Below are 24,035 nucleotides of genomic sequence, written 5' to 3'. Positions count from 1 at the left end.
ATGGTCCTAATTCTAAATCATTACATCATTGGCCTTCCCCTTCTCTCCCTTTCTCTCTCTCTCCTCTCCCTCCCTCTCTCTGACTCATACATGCATGTGCGCGCGCACGCGCACACACACACACACACACACATCTTTCTCCCAAGTGGGGGCAGCAATAGTTTCTAAGCCACCACATTCAGACCAAAAGTTTCATCATCAAAGTGTCTTTTATTACAGATGACCTAAGAACATAAAAATAAAGCAAACATTTATCTATCAAAATAACAGCATTTTTTTAAATCCAAGACTCAAGAAGAAACTGTGCTATGCAATGAATTTACACTCATTGGATAAATTTCAACTCAATATGGGAAAATGACATGTTAGTTAGCTAACACAATTCTGTGTCAGTAAAGATCTGATTTTCTTTGACATAATACTCACTCCATAAATCCCAAAAATTAGAATACCAGGTCCAGAAAATAATAATAGCAAACAGAAATATGGTACTTAACTCTGTGTGAACAACAGTTCTAAATTCCTTTTTCATATAAAGTTCACAACTTTTGAAGTAGATACGCATACCCATTTTACCAATGAGAAAGTCAAGTCAAAGAGAAGCTAAGAGACTTGCCCACATTTAGGTAGCTGCTAGTTATCAGGACCAGGGCTCGAGCCCAGACTTTAATCCACTGCCACCGGGGGAGGGTGGACATAGCACCCTTTGCTGTTGCTGAAATCACTCAAGGAGCCCCTGCTCCCTCTGTATTATATCATTTATAATAAACACGGAAGATTGAGAATTGACTCTATTTTTTAACAACAAAACATATGAACATCTTCCTGTATTTGAAACAGTATTGGTGGGAACAGAACAATTGATGGAAAGAAATAGACTCTGAAAATTGTAGGCAATTCTTTTCCTCACTCTCATCACAGCAAGTGCCCAAGCTACAGAGCATACTGAGTGTAACTCTGGCCAGGAAACGAGGAATCTGGTCTTCTCACCATGGGGAACTTGTCCAATTAGAAGGGATATAAAGAGTTGTGTGCATGGGAGAGAAGACAGGTGACATGATCTCTCCGAGGCTTAGTATCCCCACCTGCAAAATGAGCTGTGACAGTCATCTTAAAGCAGTGACAACGACAACGTCCACAGACTGAGGCAGGGGGAGCCCTACATCCTACTCCCTTCCCTTGGCCTGTCTCAGAGTCTGTGTTTAGACCTGCACAAAAGCTCTGTCTCTGCCATGAGCAGCTGGGCCCTCTGCTATGTGGCCCTTTGTCTCCTGGGAACAGGTGAGTGCAACACCCAGTCAGTAAATTCCTGTCCTGGGTGTGCAGACCCCCACTCTGCTAACTTCTTACAACAGCATTGGGCTGCCTTCTGGATGTTATCCCCAGCCGTTGTATCCTTTCCCCCTCAGGACCCACGCACGCTGAAATCTACCAGATGCCCGCATTCCTGCTCACTAGGGCTGGTTGGGCCGTGACTCTGGAGTGTAAACAGAACTTGAGGTACAACGCCATGTACTGGTACTGGCAGGACCCAGGGCAAAGTCTGAGGCTGATTTACTACTCAACTGTTGAGAAAGACATTCAGAGAGGAGACATAACTGAAGGCTACAATGTTTCCCGAGAGGAGAAGGGGCTGTTTCCTCTCACTATGAACTTGGCCCACACCAACCAGACAGGCGTGTACCTCTGTTCTGGTAGCGCTCCACAGTGGAGCACAGCCACTCACCACCTGCACACAAACCCATTCTAGTCCTTTGCCGTCCCCCACTTCTCATCTTTTTTAAATGCACCTCTAGTAAGCACCCTTCCCTGCACTCTTTGGATTCTTAATAAAGCACTAGGAGAGCAGACCTAGGGCATACACTGTGCTACTTGTGTTTCCATTCTTTTAATCCTTTTATATGTATCTGTATCTTTTTTTTTTTTTTTTTGAGATGTTACGGTGCCCTGCCTCCTTTCCTAATGCAAAGTATATAAAACTGAATAGAAACATATCCTTTCTCCAAGAAGCTAACAGTCTAGTAAGAGAGCCATTAGAAGAGATTAGGATAGAATAGGAGGGGGAGTGCTGGGGTAGGGGATCTGGAGAAAAAAACATGAGATTTCAAAGACTCTGGAGTTATTTGTTCCAGTGCTCATTTTATTGGTGTATTATCAAATTATTGCATATATATTTGATATCAGTGTTTTAATGTAGAGAAAACCACCTCATTGAACAATTGGATAAGGAAGGAGAAATCTACGGAGAGATACACACTAAGCTGTTGACATGACTTCCCTGGAATGGGGGTGAGAGGAAAGAAGAAGAAAGTAAGCAAAAATAGATCACCAAAAAAGAAGTGTACTACTTAAAATAAAGGTTGATTGGAAAATCAGAAAAGGAAAGGAGAGGCTAACTAGTTAAACCATACCAGAATTGCCAAGAAGGTGAACTATTCTGTAAAGCAGTGGCTAGCCTCAAAATCATAAAAACAACCATAACAAAAAGGATCTGTATTATTTGAAAAGATAATTAGATAATCATCCAAAGCAATGCCCAGTCTTGAGTTAGAAACGGAATCCATGTTAAAGGATCTTTTTCAAACAACTGCTAAACTTGGAATAAAAACTGGGTAGTATAAAATGAAAAATGCAATGATAGGAAAAGACATGAAAATTGTATTAAGTTAGTAAGTTACAAAACAGCATTTTACAGAATGAGATAGTTTTCATCAAAGAAGATGTGTCTATGTACACATATACACAGAGAGGGAGAAAGGAGAGATCTGGAAAGAATGCCACCGAGGTGTTAACAGGCCTCATCTTTGGCAGTCATGCGGTATTTTATCTTTTATTGCACAACTTCCTAAAAAATAAGTATTGTTTCTGTTGGTAAAACTAGATAGAAAATGTTTTTAAAAAGAATATTTCTAAATAAATAAAATACAAAGTTTCTGTATTTACTGAGCTGGGATAAAAGCTTCCTTTCTGATGCCAGAGGTGTTTTTGGAACATGAAGCAGTTACATGATAATTATGAGTCTGCAAACTGATCACATCACAGTTGCTGATGGGATCTGGGGAAGCCTCACCCTTTTGCTGTTTTGATGCCACCATGGGCGCAGGGCTCCTCTGCTCTGTAGCCCTTTGTCTCCTGGGAGCCAATGAGTTTTGAGCACAAAAGTGATTAAGTTTTAGCATATAGGTGAGGTTCAGTGGGTTTGAGTTTGGAGCCGATGACCAAGAAAGAATTCTTGAGACATTTTTGGTGCAAAATGGTGGTTTATTAAAGCACAGGGACTGGGGCACCTAAGTGGCTCAGTGGGTTAAAGTCTCTCAGCTCAGCAGGGACCCTGCCTCTCTCTCTCTCTCAATCTCTCTCTCTGCCTACTTGTGATCTCTGTCTGTCAAATAAATAAATAAAATCTTAAAAAAAAAAAAAAAAACATGGGGACAGGACCCATGGGCAGTAAAGAGCAGCTGCCTGAGGTCGTGAGGGGTGGCAGGTAATGTACGATGGGGTTGGGGGAGGTAAGGAAAAAGGGAGGTTCTGATAGAACTTTCTATGATAAAGAGGTCCTACAAGATACCTGAGGCCTTGTGGCCTTGCCACTGTCAGGTTAAGGTTGTTTTTCCCCTCTTGCAAGCTATTTAACAGAAGATGGGAGATTCCTGGAAGAATGTCACACAAGTCCCATCCTGGAGTGGGGGGAGGGGAAGGTTGCAGGGTGTCAGCTTTTGCTTGTTCCTCAGCCAGCCTTCTGTTCCTTCATCAAAAGAAAAATCCTATTCGAGGTTTGTCCACTCCCAGTCCCAAGCTCTTCCGTTATCAGGGTTCCTCCTGGGATTTATCAACCGCTTCTGTGTTCTTTTATAGGTTCTACTGATGCCAAAGTCATGTAGACTCCAGGACATCTGGTCAAAGGCAAAGGCCAGAAGGCAAGGATGGACAGCATCCCAGAAAAGGGATATACTTTTGTTTACTGGCATCAAGACCCAGGAAAAAGAGTGGCAGTTTTTTATTTATTTTCGGAACGATCAAGTTCTTGATCAAATCATCTCACTCAAGGAGCAATTCTCAGCTTAATGGCCCCCAAACTCACCCTGCAGTCTGGAAATTCAGTCCTCTGAACCAGAAGACTTGGCACTAACTTCTGTGCCATCAGCTAATCCACGGCACTGAAGGGGGGTGGTTTCTCTTGGTGGACCCAACGCAGGCAGCAGGGGGTGTGGTCTGTTGGAAGGAAGTACAAGTTAAGTAGAGGTAGCTTAAGTTACAGTGGATTGTATACCAGGATACAGGCTGTTCAGCCCCCATGAAGGAGTGATGGACGATTCTGAAAAAAACACTTCTCCAGGATATGGAATGGCTGCTTCTCCAGTTTTCATTTTTCTTCTTATTTTGTCTACTTTTGTGTTTTTCTCTCCCAGTGTTTTTTTCTTCCTCTTTTCTTCCAGTCCTCATGGTGATGGTAAGACAGTAACTAATGGTGACGGATTCAGCTGCCATAATTTCACCACACTGATAAGGACCAGCTCAGCTTTTTCTAAATCTGGGGTTAAACCCAGGGGAAATAGTAGCCTCTTCATGACCCAGCCATGAGCCTTTTCCTAGAGCATTCAACCCTTACCATGTATGTCTGCACATAGCTATTTCAAATCATATAATTTTACTTTATCATGCATGCAATTCCTTCTAGATTTTCCCATGTAGCTCAAGTGAGTGATATACTTCATTTTTCGGTATGTGTCTGTAGTCTGTCATTTCTAAGTGACACACAGGGCTGCATGCCTGGTTCTCCAGAAATAAACCCAATTTTCCTCCAATTTCATACCAGCTCTGAGTATGCTTGTTCATATCCCTTCCTGGACCTGTATAATGATTTTATAGGATTGTATGCCCAGAATCATGACTGCTGAGACACGGAGTACCATTTGTATATGTTCTTTTACGTATCTAGATACCACCAATGGGCTCCTCAGAATTGCTGTATGAGTCTCAAATCTCACTTAAAAGTGCATAAAGCTTCTCACGTCCCCTTAACCTCTTATGGTGTCAATCCAGTTTCCAGATGGTTGTCAGTCTAGAAGTGTAAAGAGATTCCAATCTCTACCATGCCATTTCTCCTAGATCACCATCAGTGTTTACCCTAATGATGCAGACGACAATTTAAGAAAAATAAATAAAACCAGTGATTTAATAGGAAGAGAAAGAGTTTACTTCATACTCCTATACTATCAGCGGCAACAATCTAGAAAGCTGGAAAATGGCTTCTCCTTCCCTCCCTCCACCATTTGCATTTTTTTTTCTGCTTGCTAAGGAGTTTAAGTATTTCTTCATTAGATGTTGGTCCTGGATTTCTGTTCTCAAAATGCTCTATTTGTATCCTTAGGCCATTTCTCTAGTAAGAGTTCTGGATTCTTCTCAATGATTTGTAAGAATTTCTTATATATACTATTAGATATCCATCCCTTCTTTATTTTAGAATAAAATTGAAATACCACCTTCCTATATGGTGCACCCCCACCCCAAACTTCAAAGAACCAGTAAATATGGAGAGAAACAAGTGTTTTTTTTTCTGGACAGGCGCCTGTTACATCCATTACATGAATGACGTCGCTATTCTCTCAGTCCTGGTCCCTTGGACATCCAGAGTGCTGTCCTCTGCATTATTACTCGTATCCTTGTGTATCGCAGAAGCATCTCCAACCACTGCTATGCCCCCAAACTACGTATCACCCATCAACAACCTCCCTTCATCCAGAAATGCCGAGAAAACTTTTCACTCCATTCAACTGTGCTTTTTGTTTGATCCCTGGAGTAAACCAATTTAATTTTCTCCTTCTTTTTTTCTTTTCTTTTTTTTTTTTTTTTCCTAACTGGATTCTGCTGGCTGGTTACAGGATGGAGTAGTAAAAATCCACACATTTTTCTTGAATACTTACTGTTTGCCTCTTATTTTCTATTTTAGGGCCAAATGCCATCCAGCCAATCACCGATTTAATTCAGCTCTTGATACGACAGCTGATTCACATTAATTCTACCATTTTAATTCACTGAGACATAAAAGGATTGGAAAACTTTTCATGCCATTACATAGCATTTTAGTCTCTGGGGAAAAATAAAAGAGTAAAAAGAGAGCCATGTAAAACATATTTCAAGGAATGTGTATAGTTATGGCAAATAGATTTTTAAAAAAAATATGAGAATGCTACATGCTCTGTAGGGAGAGAGTACTCATTGGACAAATTAAAACAAATTCCTGAGGAATAATTTGGGGAAACAAATTTTAAAAGATACCCAGAAAGCTATCAGTACTTATATAAAGATGGAGATGCCAACTTAAGAAAAGAATCGAACCAACAATTTAACAGGGAATGAGAAGATATGACTGGAAAAAAAATTCATGTCAACTTGGAAAAAAATAATACTTGTGAAAAAGTGTTTAAGAACAGTTAAAAAATGAATTATGTTATCCAGTTTGATAAAGAGCCCTGTCAGAGGTTACTCTTCTAAACTACTTATGACAGTGTCAGCTTGACAATGAGGATTAGAACCTTAAAAGTCCAATAAAGATCATCATAATTATATAATTATAATAAGCATAACAGGAATTTGGAGGCACCTGGGTGGCTCAGTCGGTTAAGCATCTGCCTTTGTCTCAGGTCATGATCTGGGGGTCCTGAGATCAAGCCCCAAATCGGGCTCCCTACGCAGGAAGTCTGCTGCTTCATCTACCCTTCACCCTGCTTGTGCTCTCTCCCTGCTCTGTCTCTCAAATAAACAAAATCTTTTTAAAAAATAACAGGCATTTGGCTTCAAGTCAAATTGAAGTTGTTATTATATTTGCCTACATGTATAAGCCATCGTTAAGCCTGATAGAAGTCTTTAGGGCAGCAGTTTTCAGGCATTAGACAGCAAGCAGTAGAGGGTTGAGGAAAGAGGCTTCACGTTTGCTCCGGGTCCCTTCCTTAGAACTGCTTCTGGACTGTAGCATGGGGGTCTTGCACAGAGCAAGTGGCTTTGATGCGGCAGGCAGAGAGCAGAGGTCAGGGCTGTGCAAGTGGCTGCTGTTTGTAGGGGGAAGATTCTGAAGAGAAGGAAACTGTGCAGAAAATTGCTCCTAATATGGTACGGGGGTCAAACACTGAACAGCAGACACGTACAGAGCCTCCTGAAGACTGACAGCAGGAACGGACATTCTGGTGGCCACACAGTCCTGAAGGACATATGAATCCTGACCAGCCAGAGTGGAGAGAGGTTGCTGAAGCCCCTGGGGAAATACACTTGGCTCCCCAAGGCGGGGGTGGGGTGAGGGGGGATCACACCTCGGTCCTAGAATTAGAGCCACTCTGCAAGTGCCCTACCAAATTTCCACAAGCTTCCAAGGGATCTGGCTGATCCACCGGTAGGTTAACTGCCTTTTGGAGAAAACTATCACAGCACTCTGTAAATAAAAGCAGGAGGAAAGAAAGAAAGAAAGAAAGAAAGAAAGAAAGAAAGAAAGAGAAGAAGAAAAGAAAGAAAAAGGAAGGAGGTACTCACAAAGGGAAATTAAAAAAATATTAAAAATGGCAAGATTTATCATGTTTATGGATTGGACATTTCAAGGCATGAAGATAGCAGTTTTCTTGACAAATAATGTTGGAATAACTAGATGATCATGTGAAAAGAAATATATTTTACTGATTACCTCATCCTGCAAACAAAAGTCCATTTGAGATGGGTCATAGACCTAAGTATAAAAGCTATAATTACAAATCTTCTAGAAGAAAACAGGAAAACATCTTTGTGAGTTTTTCTTATGACACAGAAAGCCTAACCGGTACGAAAAATCTTACGTGCCTGAGGACATGTATTACACAGATCAATGATTCACAAATGAGACGACAGCTTTGTGTTGCTGGGATCGCACCGGTGAACACACAGCACACAGGGTGCCGGGGGGAGGGTTTGGGGGGAGACTGGGCAGTCTGTGTTCTGCCTGCGGTGGGGGATGCATCAGAGGAACAGGTTGTAAACAGGATTTGGGAAAAATAAAGTAAGACAAAATCAGAGAGGGAGACAAACCATAAGAGACTCTTCCCTCCAGGAAATAAACTGGGGTAGGAAGATGGGGTAACTGAGTGATGGACATTAAGGAGGACACGTGATGGAATGAGCCATGAGTTCTTATATGCAACTTACGGATCACTAAACTCTACCTCTGAAACTAATAATATACTATATGGCAATCTATTGAATTTAAGTAAAATAAAATTTAAAAAGAAGATTTGAGTGATAAGGCACAAGCCATCCCAGACGAGGGGGAAATACTGGTCCATGCCATCAAGGACCCTCTGGGTTGTCCAGAACTGGAGTGTCTCTCTCAATTCCATACCCATCCAACTATGTGTCTCCTCCGCTGCTTCCTCGGATAATGGTTGCTCAGTCCTCCTTTGGTATAGATTCTGCTCCCAGGATGATGTATGCTTCTCCTGCCCTTCTCCTGTAGTCTGTGCACCTACAGACTTACACAGTAGGACTCCACTAGGCCTCGGCAGAGGACACCCCTGATAATAGTTCATACTCACCTCGCAACTCTCTCTTCCACTCCAGTCACTGCCTACAGCAGGGGGCAGCAAAAGGGCATGTTGGCGTTAAGAACGGCACAGGAAGGACAAACTCTGATGGCGATCTACCTTATAATTATCCTGTCTGTATTCACTAAGCCCCTGAATAAGCAGTTTACTGGGGGGAAAAATCCCAGTTTCTACTGGTGGGATTAATGAACCATTCTGTCCAGAAAGAGAGAAGGGAGAGTTACACTGGAATGTCAGACAGAAGGTGTACACTGGCTGTGAAATGTGCCAAAATAAAGCAATAAGTGTGCAAAATAACACGAGGGAGAGAGAGAGAAAGAGAAAGGGAGAGAAATAGTGCGGAATGAACGAGAGAGACCATGAGTTGGTAATTATTGGAACCAGGTCATGTGGGGACATGGAGGCTCATTATATTACTACATCTACTTTATATACGCTGTAAATTTTCCCAATCAGAAGAAAAACTCTTAAAAAGAAGACTTTCCCAAAGAGATCTATGGCTGGATTGATTAGTGTAGGATATTCAAGGATGAGGAAGAGGCAGGACAAGCACAGACCTGGAGGGCAAAGCAGACAGATTTATGATACCAATGTTTCATACTATCTTTGTGGCTGTCCTGTATTTGTCCTTTGTTACATTGAAATACTGAAGACTTTTCCTCCTAAAATCAGCAACAATTTATGTTATACTAAAATTACCTCTCTAATGAACAAGTTCCGGTTCATTCAAAATAGGAAAGAAAATATTAAGTATTTCATTAAGAGAATGTATTCTGAATGAAACTTTTTCATTACCCACATTAAGAGAATACCTTCCTACAATTAGCCTGTACTTTCGGCAAAGATCTGCACCCAGGAAACATTGACCAGAAAAGCAATGTCCATTAAAGAACCATAGAAATTTGGAACAAAGGTAGTAGTGCTGGTCCCTTGGGAAAAGACAAAACAAAACAGAACTCTCCAACTTGACGATGAATAAATTGAAATTTCATGGCTTACCTAGACCTGAGTTAGGGAAAAGAAGGAATCAATGAAGAAAAAAGAGAAATGTTACAGGGGCACAATTTTCCATGGGGACTAGTTTCCCTGTATTTGAAAGGATTCTGAATTTACTGCTGAGCTTACTTCACGGGGGCCAGGGTGTGGCCTTGAGCGACCATAGTAGATAAGATTCGAGAAGAGGAAGAGAGACCTCTGTTCGGTGGGGGGCAGAGAAGAACCAGGAAGAGGCGATGAGGGAGTTGAAGAGTCTGCGTCTTTGGCAGGATGCACAGTGACTGAACCAAGGCACTCTCTGCCTGAGTAAAGAGGGAGTGAAGGTTAGGCTCTGGGGGAGAAGGGGTGTGGGTGTATCTTTCTCGGAGCCTTGGTACATTGTAATGGATAACATCCCTGACTGAGTATTTCCCATTTCCTATTTCTATGCCCTGTTTCCCCAGTACTCAGAGTAGGAAACGCCTCTACCCTGCCTTTCCCTACCATGGGCTTCTTGCTCCTCTGCTGTGTGGCCTTTTGTCTCTTGAGAACAGGTGAGTTTGGGAAACATGGGGAAGCCTTGCCTTGAAATTTTCCTGGTCCTGGCTGAAGCTTCTCCCTTGAGCCTGTGGCAAGAGGACCCTTTCTAGGCTCTGTCTACAGCTTCTGTCTTGTTTCCCAACAGGCTCCATGGATGCTGGCATTATCCAGACCCCAAGGCATGGAATTATAAAGACAGGAAAGAGCATTTTACTGAAGTGTTCTCAGACTAAGAGTCATAATTTTATGTACTGGTATCTATAAGACCCAGGACTGGGGCTACGGCTGATCTACTACTCCCACATCAGCGATATTAATGAAGGAGAGGTCTCCAGTGGGTACAAGGCCTCTCGAGAGGGGCTGGCAAAATTCTCCCTGTCCCTAGGGGCTGCCGTCCCCAACCAAACAGCTCTCTACTTCTGTGCCAGCAGTGATTAACACAGTGCTTTTTGGCCACCTGCTCTCCATACAGAAAGACAGGCACATTTGCTCAGATGGGCACAGAAGGCTTACTCCATGTAGGACATGGGATCCTTAGAGGTCTGAGTAGTTCTATGCTATGTGAGTCTCAGTCTGAGCTTAGGGCTATGTAGGGTCAATATCCCCAGGCCATGTGGTGACTGAAACCACAGGCTGGACTGAACCTATCTTCTCGGTTGATTGACACCCTTTCTCTCTTCTAATGGGGCTAACCCCGTAGTGTCCTTCTAGGAGAATGAACCTGACATTTGGCAATACCACCTGGTTTTCAATAAGAACATTTCCTAGGAGCTCTGACACAATGTGGTTTTTCAGGGTTCTTTTGCCTCTGTCTGCCACCCACTTTGTAATGTACTCCACTCCATTCTGGTCCTATCGACAGTCCCTTTATCCTGCTGTCCCCTTCTCACTCCTGGTTCCTCCAAGCATCAGGCTCTGTTCAGCTCTGTATTCGGGTGCCTTTCTACCAGGAACAAACTGACTACCTTGTTTCCTAAAACCTCATCCTAAGTAAATTTTTTTTGTTTTATTTTTAAGATTTTATTTATTTATTTGAGAGAGACCATGCGAGAGAGCATGAGAGGGGAGTGATCAGAGGGAGAAGCAGACTCCCCACAGAGCTGGGAGCCGAACATAGGACTCGATCCCGGGACTCCGCGATCATGACCTGAGCTGAAGGTAGTTGCCCAACCAACTGAGCCACCCAGGCAACCCTAAGTATATTTTTTTTTAAAGATTTTATTTATTTGACAGACAGATCACAAGTAGGCAGAGAGGCAGGCAGAAGGGGCAGGGGAGCAGGCTCCCTGCTGAGCAGAGAGCCCAATGTGGGACTCGATCCCAGGACCCTGAGATCATGACCTGAGCCAAAGGCAGAGGCTTAACCCACTGAGCCCCCAGGTGCCCCAGTAAATTTAATTAGTATTTAAATCTGACTCAGAAGATGAAGTTTATCCAGTACTAGAGACTATGATCTAAAAAAGTTACCTTTCATCTACTGCCCCACACTCAGATCTCTGCTGAGAATAATCTTAACCTGCAGGAGCAGAGAGACCGTGTCATATCTGGAGGTACTGGATTCAAAAAAAAAAAAAAAATTGTCAATTGCCTGCTGCTCAGCATGAAGCCAAAGCTCAGCACTTGGAGATTCCTCTTTCACTGGAGGCACGGGAATAAGCCCCTCGTTCCCCTGCAGAGACGACCCTCCTGGGAGGCACAAAAATACTCAATCAAGGGCTGCCATAGCTTGATGTAAAACCTGCCTAAGAGTCAAACTGAAGGCTTTCTTATGTGCTTTGTCTTTGTACCCCATGGGCCTCAATTATTTCAACAAAAGAATCCATGATGCGGTGACAGTTCACCCAAAGAATGCAACTTATTTCATTTTCTACCTGTTCTGATCTGAAAAGAATGTCACACTTTTTTTTTTTTAATCTCCTGTATGAGTTCTATCTCATCTTTCCCTTTAAAAAGTCAGTTTTTCTAGACTTTGGCTCTCTGCTTTCTATGCACACTTGACCAAAGTCTCATCTGTAATAATCATTCTTCTGTCATAAGCTATTAGCCATTCTAATTATTTGTTGGACATTTCCAGTAGATTTTTTTGGACTTTCTTTCTACCTTCTTTTTCCCCTTAGTATAAATATTCTTCCTTAATCTTCCCATCCATGATCACAACAATTTCTTTCATAAGTTCCAAACTGGTAGATTCACCTGTCTCCTAGACACTTCCAGCTGGATGCTCTACAGTTCAAACTCAAGTGATTTATTGCCTAATTCATTGCCCCCTAACCCTGAATGTACCCCTCTGGCCCATACATAGTATTTCTTCTCAGTGACTGAAACCATCATTCTAGATTCCTCTTTCCCTAAGCCCTCACATTAAGTCCATTTGCAAATCGATTACTTCTAAGGTACAAATGAGATCTGAAGGGGCACCTGTACCCCAATGTTCACAGCAGCAATGTTCACAATGGACAGACTATGGAAAGAGCCAAGATGCCCATTGACAGATGAATGGATAAAGAAAATGTGATTCATATATAAAATGGAATATTACTCAGCCATCAAAAAGGATGAATACTTACCATTTACATCAATATGGATGGAACTGGAGGGTATTCTGCTGAGTGAAATAAGCCAATCAGAGAGAGACAATTATTATATGGTTTTGCTCACATGTGGAATATAAGAAACGACACAGAGGATCACAGAGGAAAGAAGGAAAAACTGAACAGGAAATAATCTGAGATGGAGACAAACCATGAGAGACTCTTAACTCTAGGAAACAAACTGAGGGCTGCTGGAGAGGTGGGGGGGTGGGGTAACTGGGTGATGGGCATTAAAGAGGGCACGGGATGTGATGAGCACTGGGTGTTATATGCAACTGATGAATTATTGAACTCTGCATATAAAACCAATGATGTACCACTATATGTTGGCTAATTGAGCTTAAATTTTAAAAAAATCTATTATTTCCATATACCATATTGCCATAGGTTTGGTTTTCTAAGCAGCCAACTTCTCAGGGGAGATTAGTGTTCGGTGTGTTATTAGAAAGTGTCATTTTGGCCAACATGGGTAAAACGGAAAGAAACAAGGAGAGGCTGAGAAAGAAGCTGGGCTGTCCTACAGCCTTAACAGAAGCCCTCGCTGAGCCACGGGGAGCCTTGAAGCCATGATGGCCTTTAGAACGACCCAAAGTTGAGGTGAGGAGACTAGCTTTTATATAAACTTTCCTTGCAACCATGCCAGTGTGGTGGGTTGCCCTGAGAAAGGTCATGCCTTAGAAGGTGGTGATGGCTGAAGAGACAGGGCAATTCACAAAGGGGGCTGTCTATCAGCAGCATTCCTAGCATAAAGGGAAACTGTCCTTCTTGCCTGAAGGGTGATGTGGAGGACCCATCACAGCTTACAATACCCGTGTTTATCTGATTCAGCTGCTCCCTCCCTTCCTTTCCTTCTACTTCAAGGCAGACCCCCAACATCCATGCCCTAGAAAAAAAATGTACTGCCTTTCTCATGGGTCTACTAGCCTCTTCCTTTATCTGCTTTACTTGGCCTTAGACATTGCCCGTAGCCAGAATGCATCTGGCATTCTTCACTTGGCACACAAAGCCCTCCGTGAACAGATCGCTGTCTAAAACTATGGCCGGATCTTCCGTGCTCCCTTCAGCCCTTTAGACTGTAGTTCAGCTGAATGTTTTATGTGCATGATTCCCTGAATAGACCAAACCAGCCTAGTTGCACAACTGCAACTTGGCAAATGATTTTTCTCATTAGAAATGGGCTACCACTTCTATGCTACCTGGCTAGCTCTTGCACAGGCTTCAATTCTTAGCTTAGAGATTAGATTAACTATAAAGGCTTTTGTGGGGCACCTGGGTGGCTCAGTCAGTTAAGTGTCTGCCTTCGGCTCAGGTCAGGATCTTGGAGTCCTGGGATCAGTCACCTTGTCGGGTTCCCTGCTCAGCGGTAGGTCTGCTTCTCCCTCTGCCTCTCCTACTCCCTCTTCACTCACGCTCTCTCTCTCTTTCCAATAAGTAGCCTAAAACAAAAAATAAAAATAAATAAAGGCGTTCGTGACTGCCACAGACAGAAGACTCAATTCTTATTCATTCCAAATACTCTAGTTATCGTATTCTTTACGAAGTCTTCTGGAGACTATCTATTCTTTAGTTTAAGAGTGATATCCCTCCAGTTTTATATCCCTAGAACTGAGTACAATGTCCGACTTAGTAAAAGTAGAGGAAAGAGGGAAGTCAGGGAGGAAGGGAAGGAGGAAAGGAAAAAATGCTTTTCAAGTAGTTCCTCAGGATTTTCTTCCAAGTAACATGTTTTCTGAATTCTGGTGCATGTTTATTTAAGTCCTCCTCACCCCCCACCTACAAGTCCTTTTAAAAGAAAGAAAATATGTTTGGTTGGGCATAATTCTATAAGAAGACTAAGAACATTAGAAAATGAGAGAGGGTGTTTCACTGGACCAAACGTGCGGAGACATATGTAACGATTATTTTTGATAATTGCTGTGTCCTTAGTTGTTGACATTGAGAAATTCTCAGCAGCTGCTCCAAACACTTCCCCAACTATATCAGAAGGTGGTCATGTGTAAGTCATCCCTGCCCTGGCAACAAGGGCTGGAGAGTCATTCCTGCCTTCGAGCACCCCTTCATCTGAGTGAGACCCGAGCCTCTCCTATCTCCTCCCAATCCAACATCCACCCCTTGGGTTCTTCCCTCTTCTTTAACCCCTTCTACCATGAGAATCAGATTTTGCATCCAATTACTGCTGGGGACTGTTATCGGCTCATCATTCATCCTTAAATCTTCTCATACCTGGACCAATTTGGGGCCTCTCCCCTTCCTATTTCTTTAAAATTCATCAGAAAGACCCTTCTCAAATCTCAAAGCGTCTGTTCATCCTTTCCACTTTTTTTTCAGCAGGGGGCAGTAAAATTTCATTATTATTTTTTCTTCTTAGATGCCACCTATTAAGGTAAGGCCAGCTTTCAAAGGAAGAGCAAGGAACAAATGTCATTCCATTTTCATGATTAGCCTTGTCTTAAAGAAGTCTTAAATGAGACAAGAATATCTCAAAGTATGGCAAGTCAAAATTGTTATATTCTTTTGGGACCTAGGAGAGCGCAAGAGTGAGCAGGACCCTGCAGTTCTCATATATAAAATACATAAAAGTGATGCTCAAAGAGTGGAGCCAAACAGTCAGATCCAAACCCCCAGGTCAGCAGCAGCTCAGCAAGAATGTGAACATCCCCTGTGGATCCCAGCGAACCAGGGCAGAGGGAGCAGAGGTGAGGGGAAGGGACCCAGGGATTCATCTTTGTGGTTCGTGACTACAGGAAGTTCAGACTTCTGTTGAAAAGCAATAGAGGAGAGAGGATAGGTTTTGGCTTGGAGGTTGTTTACTGTAGCCCTACCCGAAATATTTTAGGAAGCGTTACGGAAGCGTGTATTGGAAGGCACCACAGGTTTGAATCTTCTATTCTGTCATGACTGATGGTGCAGGTAACAGAAAGATGAACTGAATGTAAAGGAGCCGAAGTTGATAAAGCTGGTGAAATCTGAACCCTGAGTTGATGAGAAACAAGAAAGAAAAGGTGGCCTAATTATCATACAATAAGAACAATAACTTTTCTGAGAACTCAGCAAGTGTCAGTTCCTGCCCTAAGCCCTTCACATACATTATCTAAATGGGTTCCCCCATGTGATCCTCTCAACATGGACCCTCGAGCCTGTCTGATGGAGCCACCCTGGTCACCGCATCCTTCTTTTGAGTTCTTCTCTCGCAGCTTTGCGGAGGAGCTCCTTCCAACTCAACCTTCAGGATCCACCTCAAACAGCGCTTCCTTTCCTGACCTTCCAGATTCGGTCAGATCTTCCTGTTACAGCCTTTCGAAGCTCTGCAGTCCTCATTTTCACAGCTTATAAAACAGCTGCAATTTAACATGTGGCAAAAAGAGTAGAAGTTGAGTTCAAACAAATAAGCAAAGATCTAGCCTACTTTGGATGAGAGAAATAAACAAAAATATTAGTCCTTTAATGGGTAAAGGGATAGAGATGACCCTGTATCAACAGGACGGCTGTGGGGCCCACATAGTTTGCAGGGACTATGTTGTCACATGATGACTTCATCAAGAGCCCACCCCACTTCCCCAGAACTGGGAGACACCTTTCTGGCCCTAACTGTGCTATGGCTGTCAGGCTCCTCTGCTATGTGGCCCTTTACCTTCTGGAGGCAGGTAAGTCTTAGACACAGATTTCTCTAAAATTAGAAAGGAACACTTTCCCTTGTTCTGGTTCTGCACCTGGTTCCAACATCAAGGCCTCTGCTGTTAATTTTTGCCTCCTTTTCTCAGACCTCGTGGATGCTGGTATCACCCAGACCCCGAGACACTGTGTTTCAGGGACAGGAAAGAAGATTGTTCTGGAATGCTCTCAAACTATGGGCTATGAGAACATGTACTGGTATCGCCAAGACCCAGGAAAGGCACTGCAGCTGATCCATTATTCGTACGGTGTTAATACCACAGAGAATGAAGAGCTCTCCTCTGGATCAACTGTTTCCAGATTAAGGAAGGAGGTCTTTCCCCTGACCCTAGAGTCTGCCAGCCCCTCACAGACATCTCTGTACCTCTGTGCCAGCAGTGAATACACAGTGCCACACAGGCACCTACAGCCTGCATAAAAAGCATAGTCACAAAGGTGAGGAAGCCCCACCTAACCTCATCAGAAACTACAAAAGCCACTGTGAATCTCCCCAGACTCCTCAGCTCTGAGAAGGCAGTGTGCTCTGAGCAACAGTCTTGGTACAAAACTGATCCTGGGTCTGTCTCTACCACACTGGGGAATGGCCCAGTCCATGGTCGGGTACTGATTTCTACCCAGCATCTTTGTTCAGTCTAACTAGAGTTCATTAGTTCTGCAGAGGGTTTCAAGAAACCAACCTTAAGCTCCACCACGGATTTCTATTTGATTGATTCCAAATTTGATCTTTATTATTCCTTCCTTATTCTTATTTTTTGTTCACTTTTTGCCTCTCTTTACAGTTTCTGAAGGTGGAAATTTAGATTATAATGCAGACCTTTGTTTTTTTTTTTTTTTTCTCTCTCCTCTAGTCATTTAAGGCTATAAATATCTCCTTAGTCCCTACTGCATTCCATGTGATTTGATATATTTCTGCCTTCATTTGGTTAAAAATATAATTTTCCTTGAGATTTCTTCTGTAATTCATGATTCATTTAAGAATATGTTGTCAAATTTGCAAGTATTGAGGCATTCCCCAAATTTCTTTCAGTTGTGTATTTTTAAACCGTTTGATCAGAGAAGATACTTTGCATTTTCTCAGTCTTTTTATATATGCTGAAATTGTTTTATGGCACAATAGGTGGTCTATTTGGAAAACATTCTATGTTCCTGAAAACAATGCGTTCTGTTGTTGTTGAGCAGTGTTCAAAAACCATCAGTTAGGTCAACTTAGTTAATAGTGTTTTTCAAGTCTATTTACCCTGACTTGTTCTCTATCTAGTTGGTATGATCAGTTTTTGAAGGTGGACTATTGAAGCCACTAAATATATTTTGATATGTTCATTTCTTCTGTCATTCCTGTCTGTTTCTACTTTATGTATTTTGGAACTCTATTGGTTTGTGTCAGGAGATTCCCCCCAAAGTGCTCTTCAAGCAAATGCTTTCTACACAAAAATGAACTAAATTGAGAGATTTGTGGAATGCCACCAAGTTTACCAATTATGCAGAATGGGAGTAAATGACTCATTATGTGGGAGATCGGCAACATGGCTGACTCCTGACTTTTCACCAGGAATGATGGACGTAAGAAGATAGTGTGGAATGCAGCAAGAAACAAACAAAAGTCACCAAGAATTCTATACTCTACAAAGCTATTCTTTGAAAATAAAGATGAAATAAAGAAATTCCCAGATAAGCAAAAACTAAGAGATTTCATAGTTAGCAAACTTGCCTTACAGAAAAATATTAAAGTCATCAACTTAAAAGAAAATGACACTGACAGTTCCTTGAATCCACAAGAAATGAAAAGCATCTGAAAGAGTAAATATAAAAGGAATAATAGATAGATAGATAAACATAAAAGTTATAAAAGCAAAAGTTAATGAGAGAAAATTTTGAAACAGTGAAACTAAGAAATAAATAAGCTAATTTCTTGGGAAAAACAGAAAATTCAGGGCCAACTAAAAGACAGAACAAATACACTAAGTAAGAAATGACAAGAGGAAATAGAGTACATTTTTTAAAACAGTATTTTGTATAATTTTCTACAAGTAACTTCCAAGCCTAAGTAGGTCACATTTTTGGAAAATACAGTTTTCACAAAACTGACTCTAATGCAGATAGAAAGTCTCAGCAGAACAATGGCTAATGGCTATAAGAGAAATACATGCACTGCCACCATTCCAGCAATCACCCCAGGAGCAATGAAACCGAAAGGTGGGAAGAGAGTTTATGGTGCATTTCACAGAATGTACATTCCCAGAATCACATTCCCTAAAATCATCTCTTTTACTGGAAGCAAACTGGTAGTCAAAGGAACAGAAAAAGCTAAAACAAAAATATGCTCAGTTGGATGAAATAACTTGCTATAAACAGAAATGTTTACATGAAGACCAAATTCTTCAGAATTCTCTCTTAATTCTCATAATAAGAGATCAACCTTGTTACAAGGATGATTCCAAGTGTTAAGAAAGTAAAAGGAATCACTTAAGACTTGCTGAATGCTAAAGGACATTTGTTCAGAAATAAGAAATAGGACAACAAAAGGACAGAACCTGGATATGGATAGCAACAGACCTATAGAAAAGAAATCCACCAAGAATTTAGAATTTAGAATTCAGAAAAAAAAAAAAAAAGTTGGGGGGGCTTGAGTCAACTACCTGCTAAAAGTATGTTCATGGTTTTTGACAAGAATAGAGAGATCTAGCCTAGGACACCTGAGAGTAAAGGATATTTTGCATTTCAGGCAGATGGGGGATGAAATGCCAAGTGTGGTTTTAGATTTAGAAGTTAGAGTAAATTGAAAAATAATTCCTGCAAGAATAAGGCTCCATCAAACTCTTAAAGGAGAGAGAGGAAGAATCTTCAAGAAATTCATTATTCGTTGTTGAAAATACAGGTTTTGGAATTAGACTTACATGGTCACTTTCTAGTTTTGCCAAGTTACTAAACCTCTATAAAGAGAACTTCCTCGCCTATAAAATGGAATCAGTAATATATGGCTTCCAGGGGTTTCTTTAGTCGAGAAAATGTATGTAGATTGCCTAACAAAATCCCCAGCATAGAAATTAGACTCAGTAATAGATAATGGCATCAGTAACAGTAGTATTAGTGCAGTGCTACTAGTTATCCATTTTGAGAGCTACATCTTAAGGAGTGGTTACTATAGACTAGGCATTGTTACAGCCACTTCTCCTTTTAACTCATTAGATCATCACCACTCCATCAGGTGCACACTTGGATGGGCACAAATCGGTGATAGTAAAACTGAAGCACTAAACAGTTCATTTACTTGCCTAAGATGAGAGAATCCAGGCAGTTTCCTTCTAGAGGCTCCATGTTGACCGCTAACCTAGTGGCAATAGTGGTTGTTAAAGGATGTTGTAGATGAAAAACTAAGTCTGACTCGGAAAGAATGCAAAGGGAGAGCATGTATAAACCCAAAAGGATTGTTTCCGAATTGCCCACAGAAGTCAAGCCTAGCCCAGTAATGCTCTGTGAAGGGGAGGAGGAACTCCATTTCTGCAGGATCCGGGACTGTGGGCGTGGGCGGACCCCGTGACTCACAGGCAAACCTCCTACTGGCCTACAGGAGCTGGAAGAAGACCCGCTCCTTCTGTGGTCCTGCGTTGGGTATCAGGCCCCTCTGAAGACAGTGTTTTGTCTCCTGGCAGCAGGTGAGATCATAGAGCACACGGAACAGTCATATACTGGGATTTCTAGGCTCTAGCACAAGCCTTTTTATCCCCCCCCACTATCTACAACTTCTACACCCTTCTCCCACAGGTCGCTTGGGTATTACAGTAATCCAGAATCTAGATATAAAACAGAACGGGACAAGAGACAAGATTTTGCTTGAATGTCTTTAGGGCTTTGTTCGTAACAGAATGTTCTGGTGTGACAAAGTCCCAGCGTTGGGGCGACCGCTGATCCATTGCTCGCTTATTGCCGGCAGGACTGAAAAAGTGTCCCTGATGTGAGGAGGCTTTCTTCAGGCCCTGGAGACACCTTCACACTTGTACCAGCAGCTTATCTACGGCTATCTACAGCCACATCCTCAGGTGGCCTAGAATTTGAGGAAAAAAGATCTTCCTAGAAATAAGGTTACCTGGCAAAAAGCCACATCTATGATGTTTGAACTTCAGTTCATCTGTGGCTACTCACATCTCACCATTTCCCAAAAATGTCCCCCCACCCCCAGCAAGCAGTTTTGAGAGCAATTACTAAATCACTCAAAGGCGTCAGTAGCTACAAGTTCCTGCAAAGTATTTGCCCACACCCAGTTCTATCTGGTGGAACCTCCAGTAAGAGGAGTTCCTACACCAGACCCAGATCACCTGAGAGCATGTTCTAGGCACCTCCCAGATTTTCCTGGGTTTGTGTATATTTAATGGCTCCATTCTCTTCACCACACCTGTTCACTCCCTTACAAGGGGAGCCACAGAAAGAGAAGGGACCCAAGCATTACATGGAAAGTATGCTGAGACTGCATAGCAGAAATTCATGAAAATGAATAACATTAAGCCAGCTAAAGATTAGAGCGCTTTTAGAGAAAAACTTCAAGTTGGGTAGAGGGGTAAAATCGGAGAGAATTTCCAGAGAAATGTGTGGAGAAAACCCTCGAGGTTCCGTGCAACAGGACTCAACTTACCGTAAGAGTCTACTAAGAATTCAAGACACAAACCCACCATCCCACAAAGGATATATCACACAAGAGAAATTAGAATTCATAGAGGTAAAAAGCTGTCATGCAAATTCTATAAGAGAACATCATGAACAATTACGTGACCTGGAAAAACGAAACTGGCCACATTCTGTTACCTCCCTGAGGCTTTTGGTTCTTTTTTGAAGCAGCGAGGGAGGAGGGTGTGGTCTCTGGCCAGGAAGTAGGTGAAAAGCCTTGGCCTCAGACTAAATGCATCACAACACGGGCCAGCATTCTTCATCAGATGCTGCCATGAACAACAGGATCCTTTGCTGTGTTGTCATTTATCTCATCAGCGTAGGTCAGTTCCGGACACCCGTCAAGGGCTTCCCAGGCTCCAACTACAGGATGTGTGTTCAGGATGGTAGGATCAGTCTCCCCTTCCCAGGCTCTGTCATTTGACCACTTTTTTTTTTTTTCTGCCACAGGCCTCAAGGGTGCTGTGGTCACACAGTTCCCAAAACATAGGATCGTGGGGCCAGGAAAGGAATTAACCCTACAGTGTTTGCAGGATATGAACTATGTCTTGATGTACTGGTATCGCCAAGACCCAGGATTTGGACTGCAGCTGATCTACTACTCAACTGGTGCCAGAAACTTTGAAAAAGGAGATGTCCCTCAGGGGTATCGTGTCTCTCGAAAAGACTTGCAATCTTTTTCCCTGACCCTGGAATCTGCTAGCACCAACCAGACGTCTGTCTACCTCTGCACCAGCAGCGAGCCACAGCGTTGCAAAGACGTATCTTCTCTGCACAAGAAAGGGGCAAGCCAAGGAGGAAGGGGACCTCGCCTTCAAGAGCCCTGACCCAAATTAGGACAAATTTTAAAGCCATGCCTTGACTGTAATATTCCTTACTTTTTTCCCATTCTTGTCCCTCCAAGACCTCTCTCCTGTCTTAATCCAAGGGTTCACCCCTGGCTAACATTGCACTAAGACTAGAAGGCATTAACCCAAAGTGACTATTTCCTAAGACAAACTTCATTTCTGAGATGCAGATGTGGGGAAATTTTGTGATAAAACTGAATTCTGAACAAAAGACAAAACCAAAAGACAAAAAGATTTACAAAGATCCTTCAAAGATTCCACGATGGTATCTCTCGATGACTAATGGACTCATATGAGAAAATCAGCAGGGTAGTGAGGCTTCCTCAGGTGAGTAACAGAGGGTGTGGTAGGTCAAGACCAGTTTTCAGACAACTCGTGGACTCAGGATGACCGAGAAGGAGGAAAACCTTAGTGGAGGGGAGAGGGGTTGGTAATAAGAGACATGAAATATGTTTGTTCTCAGGAATTGTTAGGGAGCAGAACTTCACCTGGGTAGATGCAGGTGTAAATTTTTTTAAATCAAAACTTGTGGTTCTGTACAGACAGATCAGAGATGCAACAGGATCAGGGTGTAGTTTCCCAAAGGGAAATGTTGCAGGTAACTAACTGTATTCATTTTCTGTGCTGCATAACAAATAGTGCAAATGAGAGGCAGGTTACCGGTTCCTGTTTCCTTGGTGGTCACTGGGGTCTGCCCATAAGTCCTTGCAATCTCGCTCTGGTCGCCTCCATCTTCAAGGACAGAAATGCACATTAAATCCTTTAGGATGCTTTAGGAAGCTCTGTGACCTCCCATTCTGCTTACCAGCTGGAGAAAACTGTGCCTTGAAGGGCTCATGTGATTGCATCAGGACAGGCTCAGCTGGATAATATCCCTTTTGCCAAATAATGTAACACAGTCACAGAAGCAAGATTTCATTATATTTATAGGTACCTCCTACACTCCAAGGGGAAGGGACCATACACAGGAGAGGGTCACTGCTGGTTGTTCTTAGAATTCTGTCTACCAAAGGAGAGCAAATGCCAAGAATATCGGGACAAGACATTCAGAGAATATGCAATCAAATACACTGAATTAGAATTCAGAACCACTTGAGAGATGTTTCTGAGTCCTGGCCACACAATAGATCAAGTTTTCTTCCAACTGTTTTATCAAGGACACAGTATAAAAGTAGAGTGGCATGGCCTTTGGTAAAGGGAGCAAAAGGAAGCTATATGAAGGAAGGCTAAGGAGGAAGGATCTCGCTCCTACTGGAAGGACTCCAAGGCCTCAGGATAAGGAACCAAATTGTTTTGGTCTCTGGACTGAGAAAACGGATGAGAGATGAGACAAGGGAGAGGGATGGCCTGAAGGTCGAGATAATTTTTTTGAAGAGAATAAAACTGGTTGGCAGAGGGAACACAATCTATAATGAGCTTCATTCCTGTTCATTTTGAGGTAAGCTACCATAGAAATATCTTATCAGTTGGTTGATTATTTGAGGAGGTAGCATAATTCTTCAAAATTCCAATGAGTTGGGAAATGAAGAACCTCAAGGCAGAGCCTCCAGAACACAACAAATTCCAGGATCCAGTGAACAGGATGGTATCTAGTATGATTTTAGTTTTGTTACCAGCCAATTTGTGAAAGTTTCTTAGAGAAATTGGGGCCCATCTGGATACAGATCAGTGTCTCAGGTGGCAAACTGTCCATCTCGTGAATTGGCTTATCCTTCCAAGATTAGACAACAGAGCTCTCGTCAGGGTAGCCTAAACTAATTAGTTAAGTTAATGAGTTAAGTAGGACTGAATTGCCCCCTGCTGCCGTAGTTGGAGAAAGTGATAACTAAAAGAGAGAAAAGGTACTTTCTTGGAGAGAAAAGGTACTCTCTGAGATGGCATCAGTCTTGTCTTTCTCTACAAGCTGGCTGCTGTCCACTATCCCAAGATGGGGAACACAAGAATCCCACTTCGTAATTAATGAGTCCTAGATCTATCCTCTCCACCCTGATTCTTAATTTGAACTCAAGTCCATCCAGGACATCTCCCACTGGAGTTGAAACACAACATGTCATCTTTGCCCTACAAACTACCCTCGTGTTTCCCGATGTGATGAATTCAAATATGAGTCATTTACTTGCATGAGACAAGTTGTGCTACGTTTCTTGTCCTCCTTAACCCTGGACATTCGACCTGTATTTAAGAGCTTT

At 42.4% G+C, this 24,035-nt stretch overlaps 2 gene segments (V, D, J or C); both read left to right on the top strand.

Moving 5' to 3' along the window:
- LOC132015626 (T cell receptor beta constant 1-like) overlaps positions 1-24,035 on the top strand; it is a 144,084-nt gene that overhangs the window by 65,074 nt on the left and 54,975 nt on the right.
- LOC132015625 (T cell receptor beta constant 1-like) overlaps positions 10,014-24,035 on the top strand; it is a 60,045-nt gene continuing 46,023 nt past the window's right edge. Inside the window, 2 exon segments of the C gene segment in view lie at positions 10,014-10,090; positions 10,222-10,506. Coding sequence covers positions 10,042-10,090; positions 10,222-10,506 — 334 coding nt within the window.

This window comes from Mustela nigripes, chromosome 4 (genome assembly GCF_022355385.1).
Source record: "Mustela nigripes isolate SB6536 chromosome 4, MUSNIG.SB6536, whole genome shotgun sequence".
In the NCBI taxonomy this organism is placed as follows: Eukaryota; Metazoa; Chordata; class Mammalia; order Carnivora; family Mustelidae; genus Mustela; species Mustela nigripes.
Note: the sequence above shows the minus strand (reverse complement) of the source record. Positions and strands in the feature narration are given on the sequence as shown.